The sequence below is a fragment of the Castanea sativa genome, chromosome 11 (genome assembly GCF_040712315.1).
Source record: "Castanea sativa cultivar Marrone di Chiusa Pesio chromosome 11, ASM4071231v1".
Taxonomy (NCBI): Eukaryota; Viridiplantae; Streptophyta; class Magnoliopsida; order Fagales; family Fagaceae; genus Castanea; species Castanea sativa.
The window spans coordinates 62,076,003-62,089,206 of NC_134023.1; the positions used below are offsets into that span (position 1 = coordinate 62,076,003).

At 34.1% G+C, this 13,204-nt stretch overlaps 1 protein-coding gene and 1 non-coding gene across 2 annotated transcripts; one reads left to right on the top strand and one right to left on the bottom strand.

Moving 5' to 3' along the window:
* Positions 1–4,580: 4,580 nt before the first annotated feature.
* On the bottom strand, positions 4,581–4,719 carry LOC142618144 (small nucleolar RNA Z247). The gene has a single exon (XR_012841193.1). It is a non-coding gene; the product is annotated as a small nucleolar RNA Z247 (small nucleolar RNA).
* A 1,426-nt stretch (positions 4,720–6,145) lies between these two features.
* On the top strand, positions 6,146–9,593 carry LOC142616880 (protein trichome birefringence-like 38). The gene is made up of 5 exons (XM_075789637.1): positions 6,146–6,447; positions 7,955–8,126; positions 8,543–8,718; positions 8,826–8,984; positions 9,302–9,593. Exons 1-5 carry the CDS (start codon positions 6,146–6,148, stop codon positions 9,591–9,593), a joined length of 1,101 nt encoding a protein of 366 aa, XP_075645752.1.
* The last annotated feature ends 3,611 nt before the right edge of the window (positions 9,594–13,204 follow it).

Here is a 13,204-nt window from a genome sequence, read left to right on the forward strand (position 1 = left end):
TATCTATATAGACGAATGGATAATATTCTAAGATGACCAAGTTTTATTTTGATATAAATAAAGCAAGAGTAAAAAAGAAACATAACGTTCTCAATTATTCCCCCCTTGAGCCTTGCGCACCGCAACTAATTTCCAAAACCTTTGTTTCCTCATTTTTAACTTCTTTTGAGAATATGTGTTTTATGTATGGTATAAAATTCACAACCAGATAGATTGACTATAATTTTGTCTAAACAACATATATTTCACCACCGCGCACCCTTGATGCAGTAGTCACTTCACTAATATAAAATTATAAATGCTTGTGGGGTGTGGGGGGCAAGGTCGGGGTTCAAGTCTCCAGGAGAAAGCTTCACACACATATACATTTAGAATTTTCTAGAGACTTGAACTCCGACCCTTGCCCCTCACACTCCACAAGTTTTTTTTTTTTTTTGACTGACACATGTACATTTAGAATTTTCTAGAGACTTTAACTCTGACCTTTGCCCTCACACCCCACAAATATATATATATTTTTTACTGAGACTTAGTTGTTAGTTAAGTTAGTTAGTTGGTGTTATCCTGCTTCTAACAGTTGTATATAAACCTCTTTGTAACCTCAAATTATCCAAGTTAATAAGAATTTTCAATCAATCAAATTTGTTTACTGTTATAGTTGCCAAAGTTTTATATGTAAAGGCAATATTATTTGATATGATTTGCAAAACCCAGTCCAATCTAATTTGGGACTTATCATTTATAGAGTTAAACAACTATACAAATTCAAATACAAAGGAAGTTCAAAATATAGATAACTCTACCCTATCCTATCTTATCATATCTCAAACTAGAACTTGTTACAATTTAAATCAAAACTGAAATATCTATCTACAGCTGGTCACACGGATCTGATTTCAATTTGAATTATACAGCTACAGCTACACGGCATTTGAAATTCTGCAGCTACATCACAGCTACACGGCACCACTATTTTGGTTGGCAGCCTTATCCTTAACACCCCCCCGCAAGCTCAACCGTGCTGGAAGAACGTTGAGATTGGTCCAAAGCAGAGCAAACTATGAAGAAGAGAGAGGCTTTGTAAAGTTGTCAACTAACTGATCTTTGCTGGACAGAAAGCGAACCACAAGAGAACCATCACCAACCATATCTCGAACAAAATGGAAATCAATCTCAACATGCTTTGTACGAGCATGGAAAACTGGATTTGAGGACAAATAAGTGGCACAAATGTTGTCACACCATAGCACCAGAGAGGAAGTAACAGGAACACCAAGCTCAAACAGAAGAGCACACAACCACTTAGTTTCTACTGCAGCATTAGCAAGAGCTTTATATTTTGCCTCTGTACTAGACCAAGCAACGGCTTTTGCTTTTTGCAGCCCCAAGAAATGAGATTTTCACCAAGAAATACACAGAAGCCCCCAGTTGAACGTCGATCATTGCGGCATCTAGCCCAATCCGCGTCAGAGTAAACCTAAAGAGATTGAAATTTTGATCACTTCAACTGTAAACCAAAATGAATGGTTTGCTTGAGGTAACGTAGAAGTCGCTTGACAGCTTGCCAGTGAATGGAAGTTGGACGATGCATAAACTGAGAAAGTTCGTTGACAGTGAAATTAATGTCAGGGCGAGTGAGAGACAAGTATTGCAAGGCTCCAACAGTGCTTCTGTATAAGGTAGCATCAGGAAGAGGATCCCCTTCAAAGGTAGAGAGGTTAGTGGAGGAAGCCATTGGAGAACTAAGGGGCTTTGCTTCTAGCATCTTTGTTTTGCCTAAAAGATCCATGATATATCGTTTCTGAGATAACAATAACCCATTGGCACTAGGCAAGACTTCAATACCAAGAAAGAAATTCAAATTGCCCAAATCTTTAATGGCAAAATCAAGTTGCAAGTGACGAAGCAGAGTGTCAATGGTTGAAGGGTGAGATGCAGTAACAATTAAATCATCCACATATCTTAGAAAATAAATAGTGACAACAGCACTATGATAAATAAATAGGGATGAATCAAACCGTGAACCATGAAAACCCAATGCAAGTAACCGAGAGCTGAGGCGAGAAAACCACACCCAAGGAGATTGCTTTAACCCATAGAGTGCCTTTTTCAATTTGCAGACATGATTAAGGAATTGAGGATGAGAAAACCCCGGAGGTTGAGACATGTAAACATTCTCATACAGCTCTCCATGTAAAAAGGCATTTTGAACATCAAATTGACGTAAAACCCATCCTTTAGACACAACAAGAGACAAGACGATGCATACCGTAGTGGGTTTGATCACAGGGTTAAAAGTCTCACCATAATCAACACCAGGAACCTAATGGAAGCCCTTGGCAAAGAGACGGGCTTTGTATCTTTCAAATGAGCCATTGGCAAGCCTGTTAATCCGAAACACCTACTTGCAGCCAATTATATTTCGAGCAAGATGAGAAGGAACAAGATCCCAAGTCTGATTCTTGAGTGTTGCATCAAATTTGAGATTCATTGCAGCATGCCATTTTGGATCCTTCATTGCTGAGGTGTAGCAAGTTGGTTTAGCCAAGACATTCACATCAACACCATTGGCGAGGAGAGCATGAGGCAGCGGGTATCGCACAGTCCCATCACTGAAGGACTTAGGCTTAGAGATGTGATTCTTGGAGCGAGTAGTCAGGATGAGAAGGCAAATCTAGGTGTGAAGAAGCAGAGGGCTGATTGAGAAAAGGAAGATCCGAAATAGATGTCTCAGCGTTAAACTGTGAGGCAGCATGATCCTAATCACATGTAGATAAAGGGCAAGAGGCGGGCTGGGCTACACCTAATGGGCCGAGAGTTACAATAGGATTAAGTGCAGTGTGGGCCGAAACATGAGAAGAGGGTGAATTAGAAAATGGAGGCCCAACACGAGTAGGCCATGCTGTCCACGGGGCAAGAGGCTGTACCTGAGATGAATCTGCACCTGATGACATGGAATTTAATTGAGAAGCAACAGAACTGACTGCAAAAGGGAAGTGTGTTTCATCAAAAATAACATTACGAGATATATAAACACGATTTGAAGAAAGATGAGACACTTGTAGCCCTTATGAAGCAAACTATAACCAAGAAAAACACATGGGATTGAACATGGTTGATGCTTATGGGAATTGTAGGGTCTCAAATTTGGCCAACAAGAACAACCAAACACACGTAAAAAATTATAATTAGGGGCTTGGTGAAAAAGTTTTTCAAAAGGAGATTGATTTTTTTGAATGGAGGTTGGAAGTCTGTTAATTAAATAACATACTGTTTGAAAAGCTTCATCCCAATATTGAAGTGGAACCTTGGCATGATACAGTAAAGCTAGACCTGTTTCTACAACATGACGATGCTTGCGCTCAACAACACCATTTTGTTGATGGGTGTAAGGGCAAGAGACACGATGAGTGATGCCACAATTTTGCAAAAGATTATGTAGAGAGCGATATTCTCCACCCCAATCAAATTGAACCATTTTAATTGTGGTATTAAAATTTCATTCAACATATTTTTGCCATTTAATGAAAATAGAGAGAACATCACTTTTATTTGTCATGGGATAGAGCCAAGTATAGCGACTATAAGCATCCAAAAAAGAAACATAATATTTAGAACCAGATTTAGAACAAATAGGAGAAGGACCCCAAACATCAGTAAAAATTAATTCCAAGGGAGAATTAACTTAAGTACATGATAAAGCAAAAGGAAGTTGTTTACTCTTAGAACTAAAACAAGCAAAACAAGAGTTAACAATTTTATGTGAACTAAAAGGCAAGCTAAACCTAGAAAGAACATGACGAACAACTCTAAAAGCAGGATGTCCCAAGAGTGAATGCCATTGATTTGGAGAAGTACGTTCACCAACAAAGGCAGAAGACGACAAAGGAATTTTATTGAAAGCAGGAGGAAACAGGCACAATCCATCTTTACTCAGCCCGTGTAGCAGAACCTTCCTGGTTGTGCGATCCTTCACAAAGAAATGAGTAGGGTGAAATTCAATTATTGTATTTGTGTCAATAGTAAATTTGTGAACAGAAATCAAATTTTTGGTAATATGAGGAACATGTAAAACATCATTTAAAAGAAAGGAAGAAGTAGGAGTAGATAAATGAGTAGAACCAATGTGTTTTACAGTCAAACCAAGACCATTACCAATGCGAATTTGATCAAGACCATGATACTCGTCAGCCTTCACATTCAGGTTAGCAAGATCAGCAATGAGATGATGAGTGGCTCCAGAATCCGAGTACCAATTGAGATCAGGAGCCATCTGGGGAGTGGTGAGCAAGGCGTGCATGTTGCTGCTAGGATCAGCGGAATAAGAATTATCAAACTTGTGATAGCACTTCAAAGTCGTATGACTAGGTTTATGGCAACTTGACATACAGAACAATTTTTTGGAAAACCATTTCCACGCCCATGACCTCGAGAATTTTTCTGATTGCTAGAGGAAGACCCACGGCCAGATTGAAAAGAACTGCTGCTACCACGACCACCGCGGGAGTTTCCTCGGCTTGCTGCAAAATTTGCTCCGGCAAGTTAAAGGTCAACAGTTGGTTGTTGATGTTCAAGTCGTAATTCATGAGCTAACAGATGCCTATAGAATTCATCAATGGTGAGAGGATCCACTCTTGTGGTCACAGATGTAACAAAGGAATCGTATTCAGATCCCAGACCAGCTAGAAGAAAGGAGATGATTTCAAAATCATTCAAGGCATGAGCAGATGCTGTTAAATTACCGATTGTCCCAAAAACTTAAGCTGTTAGGAAATTGTGAACTTAATCACTTAATCATAAGTCTAACACTCCCCCTCACATGTGGGCCTAAACTTTCCCTTTATAAGTGGGGGCCCAACAAGTGGGAATTTAACTTTTTAAATGGGAGGTAGAGTAAAATCAGGGATCAAACTCAGAATCTCCTGCTCTGATACCATGTTAAATTACCGATTGTCCCAAAAGTTTAAGCTATTTGGAAATGGTAAGTTTAATCGCTTAACCATAATTCTAACAGTAGCAGCAAGTATATCAACCAGTGTTGTAAACTGGTGAAAATAATCAACAATGGAGGAATTGCCTTTCTTCAAAGTGGCGAGCTGATAGTGGATTTGCATTGTTTGAGCCCTTGACTGAGAGGTAAACATTTTCTCTAAGGCTTGCCACACGTCCCTTGATGTGTTGAATTTGACCACAATAGCCAAAATTTGCTCAGAGAGGGAGGAGATTATGGCACTGAGGATCATCTGGTCTTGAAAATACCAGTGACTGAAGTCTGGATTTTGGATGATTTGTGTGTCACCATCAGCTTCAATAGTGAGAGATTGAGGTGGAGCAGGAATGCTTCCATTGAGATAGCCATAGAGATGTTGCCCCTTGAGATATGGAACAATTTGAGCTTTCCATAATAGATAGTTCTCACAGGTTAATTTGATGGTAATGAGATGATGAATGGGAGTGAGTGTTGTGGGAGTAGGTGTAGTCATTGTGTTTAGGGTAGAGGAAGTTGAGGAAGAGGCCATGAGGAAAAAAAAAAAAATTAAACGTGAGTTACAAATAGCTTTGATACCATGTAAAGGCAATATTATTTGATATGATTTGCAAAACCTAGTCCAATCTGATTTGGGACTTATCATTTATAGAGCTAAACAACTATACAAATTCAAATACAAAGGAAGTTCAAAATATAGATAACTCTACCCTATCCTATCTTATCATATCTCAAACTAGAACTTGTTACAATTTAAATCAAAACTGAAATACCTATCTACAGCTGGTCACATGGATCTGATTTCAATTTGAAATTATGCAGCTACAGCTACACGGCATTTGAAATTCTGCAGCTACATCACAGCTACATGGCACCACTGGCAGCCTTATCCTTAACATTATATATGGTATCAAATTCACAACCTGGTAGATTTGGCTCTCTTTTCTAAATATAGATATATCTAGAGCATAATTCGGTCTAAACAACATCTATTTCGGGGGTTTTCTTTTTTTTTCGTCCTAAATTGCAAACATAGTAGCTTATGTTTATTAATAGGTATCAAATTAAACAACCAGGTAGACTATCTCTCTCTCTGTGTACATATATAGATTCTAATCTCTGTTTCTCACTTTCACTCTTCCTCAGCCAAAACAAAACATGGTTTTTGTAACTCAAAGATTGTGTTCCATCCTTGTGACCTTCTTTCTGATTTTTTTCTCTTGTCTTTTTGTAGCAAACTCAGAACAATATCATAGCAGCCATTTGAAGTTGAGGAAACAATCACAAGTAACAAGTTGTAATGTTTATGAAGGGACTTGGGTGTTTGACAATTCATACCCTCTATACAACTCTTCAAATTGCCCTAAGCTCCGCAAGGAATTTGATTGCCAAAAGTATGGTCGACCTGATAGTCTCTACCTCAAATATAGATGGCAGCCCAAGCAATGTGACATTCCCAGGCACTGTTTCTCTCTGTGCAGTGTGCTTTAGCTTGCTTTAAATTTTCTCTGCTGATTTGTCAATGGCTTATTGGAGTAGTGACATTAAATGTCTTTCATGAAGAAAATGAGTTCAAATCCGGGTGGGCTTTGTTTTTAACGGGTTATGGGAAAAGGAATTTAAGATTCTAAGGAAAAAGCTTTTACTATATTAAACTTAATAAAGGGGTCTGGTTAATGTATATTCTTAGGACATATGTTAAATTCGTTAATTATTTATTTTTAGAAATATTTTTTAGAAGTTGAAAAAGCTATCAAAAAAATTAGTAGTTTTTTCGATTTTCTATAATTTCTTTTAATAAATAGTTTACTAATGCATGACCTTAGGCATGTGAGTAAACCCAACTTAAAAAAGTTGCTTTATGCCCTATTAGGCATATGAATGCACATCCCAGGTATTTATCAATCTCCTGGTAATTGGCTACGTTTTATATAATTCTTTTTTTATACATAAATATTGTTAATGTATAACTTTTGTGATACTTTTTCGTTATATAACTGTATTTTTGTTCAATTTTTTTTTAAAGCAAAATAAATTATACCAAACCAACACTAAATTTTGATGACTTTTAGACTGGAGGACTTTCTGGCATATACTTGTACCATGTTTTTGCAGCCTCACAGTACTATTACCTTTGTTGACCATAAAAAATTCACTCGAACCTCTTTTTTATTCGAAAATGGATTGCCTCTAGAAAAGTGTCATTCTTTCATAGTTGTAGCATATTCAAGAGAAGAACTCTTGTGGATGGAATTGTAACGCTTGGAAACGCATTCAAATATGAACATACGATCCTTCAGGCATACATATCCAATGTTTCAGATCTTTTTGACCATTCCCTTAATTTTTCCCCTGAATTCTTTGTGGTTTGTGGTTGTGATATATACCTTCATCTTTACTGGAACATGGTTTTTTTTTTAGTGTCAACTTTCCTATACTCTCTGAAATATTACTAACATGCACTAAAGTGAAGAAATAAATAAAAAGGACTAATGAGGACAAGAAAAAAATAATTAAAGTGAAGAAATAAAATAAAAAGTCCTTAAAATACAACAGGATTTGAATCTATGAAATTATTTTGAACAAACTTTTACACAATGAACTGAATGAAGACATTATTACTTTGGAAATCTTCTTTTTTATATGAAAAACCAATGAAAGGACATTACTACCTTTAGTTCAAAATGATTGCCTTAAAACACACATGGCCAATTATCCTTGAAAATATTTATTTGTGCTCGTAAATTAATTAGCAGGACTTCTTCTTCTTCTTCTTCTTCTTCTTCTTCTTCTTCTTGGCTTTGTAAGACGAACATCCTAAGCACATAATTTAGTTTGTCTCATAAATTCTTTGCAAAAAGAATAGTCTAATTAGTTCTTACTTTTCGTTTTCTATTTTTTGGGTTTATGCTTCTTGTAAGTGTCACTAATAAAAGAATCATGTATACTATTGGGAAAAGATTGCAGATTTGATGGTCCAAATTTTTTACGGAGATTTAAGGGGAAGAACATTATGTTTGTAGGGGACTCCATTAGTTTCAACCAGATGCAATCACTAGTATGTTTGCTTCATGCTGCTGTGCCTGATTCCAATATCACAGGGGTGAAGACTACCTGGTATTATAATACAACCTTCCAGGTAAATGAACTGGCTAGAACAATTAATTTTCATGAGCTTCTCTTTTTCTCAAGAATTTAATAATTAGGTTCCATATATTTTTTTATTGTTGGTATCCCTAAATGTTAAGACTATCATGATAAAAATGTTTCAATAAAAATGTCGTACTCAATACATAAAACTCCCACTTCTTCAAAGGTTGAGAGTGAGAGGTATGATTGGTAGATCATGTTACCACTCTTTTTCTCAAAGAGAATGACAAGTAATGTTTCAATGGAATATACAAAAACCTATGATTGATTTCCAATCCAAAAGAAGTAAGAAATGATCTAAAATTTTAAGTTAGGTATTTGAATGCTTTATTGTATATTACAAATTGAAAGTTTTCAACTGATTTTGAGCAATACAATGCCTAAGAATTGGACTAAATTGTGCAGGACTATGGGGTTTCAATTCTACTATTTGAATCACACTACTTAGTAGACATAGAAGTAGAAGCAATTGGTCGAATGTTAAAGCTCGATTCTCTAAAAAATGGCAACATATGGAAAGATATGGATGTTCTGGTTTTCAACACTTGGCTTTGGTGGTACCGTAGTGGACCTACACAACCGTATGAGCTTTATAAAATCATGCATTTTTGTATCAATTTTATTAGAAAAACAAGAAGTAGAGTGTGAGTTTAAAATAAGCTTGTGATTGCCTTATTATTGATTGTAGATGGGATTATATTGAAGATGGTGGCAAGGTTCTCAAGGACATGGATCGTATGGATGCTTTTCGCAAGGCTTTGACAACTTGGGGCAGGTGGGTTGATACATATGTGGATCCAGGAAAAACTAAAGTCCTTTTTCAAGGAATTAATCCCACCCATTACAAGTAAGTTACTTTCCTTTCTCTAAATGACAAAGTTTGGTTACAAACTAGTTTGTAAACAATTGCTACAAACTCTTACTAAAAAGTTAAAATAGCTATATGTTTATTAATTTGATTGTATGTTCTTTACATTCTTAATATGCATGTCAAATTTCGTTTAAATCAGATATTATTTATTATTCAATCATAAACTTATTTTTTATGAATATATAAGACTACAAAAACTTTAAGGACGAAAACTGATTAATCCAATTTTGAAAACTAACATTGCATTAGCAAATCATATTTTGATGACCGTGTGTTTCTTGTGTAAAAATTAGGGGCAAAGATTGGAATAATCCAGGAGCAAAAAATTGCACAAACGAGACAACACCCTTAAACGGGTCAACTTACCCAACGAGTTTGCCAGAAGCAGAATATGTAGTGAAGGATGCCTTAAGTACAATAAAGAAACCTGTTCATTTCTTTGACATAGCCACTCTCTCACAACTAAGAAAAGATGCACATCCTGGCCATTATAATTATGACAAGGGCTTGGATTGCACTCATTGGTGTCTTGCAGGGCTTCCAGACACTTGGAATCAACTTCTATATGTAGCTCTCACTAAGTGAAAGATTGTTAGATCTACAAAAACAATAAACAAGTGTAGCCATGTAAGCTGGAAAGTCAAGTAGTCTCCAATAAAAAGATATATTTGTAGTTGAATCACATAGAAAAATGTATACATAGTACAATTATTAATATGAAAAAAAAAAAATCGCAAAGCTAAATGACAATGTAGACACAGACATGATTCATGAACATATGAAATTTCTTAATTTTAAAATCCCTATTACAACATTTTTGTTAAGCATAGGGATGCAATACTTGCACCATTTTTCTTCCTTGTGAGCAAGTTGAATGCCATTTGAAGAGAACTTAAATAAAGGGGCTAAGGGAGGGAAAACAATATTGAATATTTAATTTAAGTTCCACGTCTATAAACGGTTACCCCTCAATGTTGATATTTTACAATATGTGGAAGGTAAAATGTTTTAGTAACAAGAGATGGGAATTGGGTGGGAGCAATTGAGTAGTTAAAAAACATGGCTCGCAATTGAATCTGTACCGACCAATTTGATGTATTGGTGACCAAACAACTATTGAGGATATATATATGAGATGAGTTCAAGTTACACATGATGTAACTTCACAAGAGTTACACCTTTTGTAAACCATTGATTACTATTAGATCTAAGGGTCAAAAAACACTCATAGTAGTATCATTATTACTCCATAGAAATTAGTGATTTAGGCATTAACTCTTCTTATTAAAGGAAAAAAAAAAAAAACCACAGCATTAACTCTTTTTTTTTTCTATTCATATCATCATCTTCTTCCTCGTCTTTCTTTTTGCACTATACTTTCAGGCCTCCATCATGAATGGTGGTTGGAATAATTATGAAAATAACATCTCAAGTCTTTTCTTCTTCTCAGACTCATTGGAAAAAATTCTGAAAATAACTCTCAAGTCCTTTTCTTCTTGCTAGGCTCGCTGTTGAAAGAATTCTAAATATAAGGTCTCTATATATGAACAAAATATTTTAGTCAAGATTCTCTCTTAAAGTTAATGTGAAAGTTCTTCTAATCGTTCCTCCACAAAGAAATTTCTTCAACAGAAAACTAGCCATTCACTTAAAAACTCCTTTATAAATACAAGACTATTATTAATGGTGGTAACAGAAATCCAAAATTAAGAAATATATTTTCACTGCAATAGTTTTAGAGCATATGTGGTCTCCTCAACGTCAACTATGAAATTACCTAGTAACACTAGATGAATAAACAAAAGAGAAGCTCTGTGGTTGCTTTCCGACCCAACTATAAGAATTTTATGAATGGTGGAGGCCTAAAAGTATAGTGCAAAAAAACCACAGCATTAACTCTCTTTTTTCTTTTTCTTTTCATCCATATCATCATCTTCTTCCTCTTGTCTTTCTTTTTGCACTATACTTTCAGGCCTCCATCACGAATGGAGGTTGCAATAATTATGAAAATAACATCTCAAGTCTTTTCTTCTTCTTAGACTTGTTGTTGGAAAAAATTTTGAAAATAACTCTTAAGTCCTTTTCTTCTTGCTAGGCTCGCTGTTGAAAGAATTCTGAATATAACATCTCTATATATAAACAAAATATTTTAGTCAAGATTCTCTCTTAAAGTTAATGTGAAAGTTCTTCTAATGGTTCCTGCACAAAGAAATTTCTTCAACAGAAAACTAGCCATTCACTTAAAAACTCCTTTATAGATACAAGACTATTATTAATAGTGGTAATGGAAATCCAAATTTAAGAAATATATTTTCACTGCAATAGTTTTAGAGCACATGTGGTCTCCTCAACGTCAACTATGAAATTACCTAGTAACACCAGACGAATAGACAAAAGAGAAGCTTTGTGAATGGTGGAGGCTTAAAAGTATAGTGCAAAAAGAAAGACAAGAGGAAGAAGATGATGATATGGACGAAAAAAAAAAAAAAGAGTTAATGATGTGGTTTCTTAGGCATTAACTCTTCTTATTAAAGGGGGAAAAAAAAAACATTGATTAACTCTTTTTGCATTGTACTCTTCTTATTAAAGGGAAAAAATAATATTTTATTTTGAAAGTAGACTAATTATTAAATTTTAAAAAAAGTTTGGTTACAAACTTAGTTGTAACTTATGGCTACAACTTCACTCAATATCTTTTAATTGGATGCGAATTTTTACAAATCCAATATTGGATTACATTTTCTTATTATATTCTCTACACTTGCAAAATTTTCAGAAGATTCAAGATCAATAGCTATGTCATTAATCAATTGTTTAAATTGTAAGTTTTTATAGTCTGAAATTATGCATATAAAACAAGTTTATGGATCATATAGTAAATAACATCCAATTGGTACAAAATTTGACATGTGTATTAAGGGCATAAACAACATGCAATCCAACAGTTAGATTTTCAAAATATGTAGCAATGTTAATGTTTTTAAAGGAAGTTGTAACCTTAGGCTTCAACTAAGTTTGTAACTAAACTTTATAATAAAAAATTATAAAATATTAATTATAATTATAATAAAAGTTAATTTTTTTTATAAATTTTATCGAGTTTTGCTAGTTGACACTTTTGATGTCTCTAAAAACGATGTTCAATGTTGGAAATTTTGAAATATCTACTAGTATTAGATTAAATGGAATTAGTTTCCATTTATAATCATGTGCAGAGGTCTACTAGTTGCTTCTTAAGCTAAATAAAATCAAAGTCTTTGTCTTTATATAAAATCAAAGTCTTTGTCTTTTTGATGGCTTCTTCTAATCTTGAGACATAAGTTCTTGATATATTATATTTTTTCACATTATTGTTCTATTATATATTTTTTTAATTGAGTTTGGTTTCTAAAATAATTTTTAATAAACATCCTATATTGCATACAGTAATACCTTTGATTAGAATATTGCTACAAATAAATAATTTTATATGCAAACAAAATCTTAATAAATGCCTAGTACAAACTATGATACTTATCAAAATATGTATTTGAAAAATAAAAAATAAAGAGCAGACATATTTTGTTGAAAATTAATATGCATTGAGTTCTATTAAGTATGTCATATTTTAAAAAAAAAAAAAAAATATATATATATATATATATATATATATATTAAACCTAACTTATTATCTAAACCTCATTAAACAACACTTAGCCATTTATTTATTTTTAAGGAGACAGGATATATATATATATATATATTCACAATTGATAAGACTATAAAAATAAGAGTATGACCGGCTTAAAAGAATGAAAGAAAGAAAAAAAAAGAAAAAAAAGAAAGAGTTGTACGAACTTAACCAAAAGTCAAAGGCTTTGTAACTGAATTGGCACCTCTCCATGCACAAAGTACGCACAAAGTGCTTGGGGGTCTAGGGGAGAAAGGGTTCGAGCTGCGGGGTTAGTAGCATGTTGTAATTATTTCTCAAAAAAAAAAAACTTAACAAAAAAAAAAAGTATTTCAAACATATTTGTAAAGTCATTGGCAAAAAAAGGAATATATGTAAAAAGTTTTAAATAATAAATAAGGAGTGAGAAATGGTGTAACTCTTGTCAAGTTACGCTAGGTGTAACTTGAACCCATCTATATATATATATATATATATATATATATATGAGTTGGGTTAGAGTTACACCCTAAGCGATATTATACCA

Coding starts and splice junctions, on each gene's coding strand:
- LOC142616880 (XM_075789637.1), top strand. CDS start 6,146: ATGGTTTTTGTAACTCAAAGATTGTGTTCCATCCTTGTGACCTTCTTT. Junction 8,127..8,542: donor ATTATAATACAACCTTCCAG/GTAAATGAACTG, acceptor TAAATTGTGCAG/GACTATGGGGTTTCAATTCT. Junction 8,985..9,301: donor ATTAATCCCACCCATTACAA/GTAAGTTACTTT, acceptor TGTAAAAATTAG/GGGCAAAGATTGGAATAATC.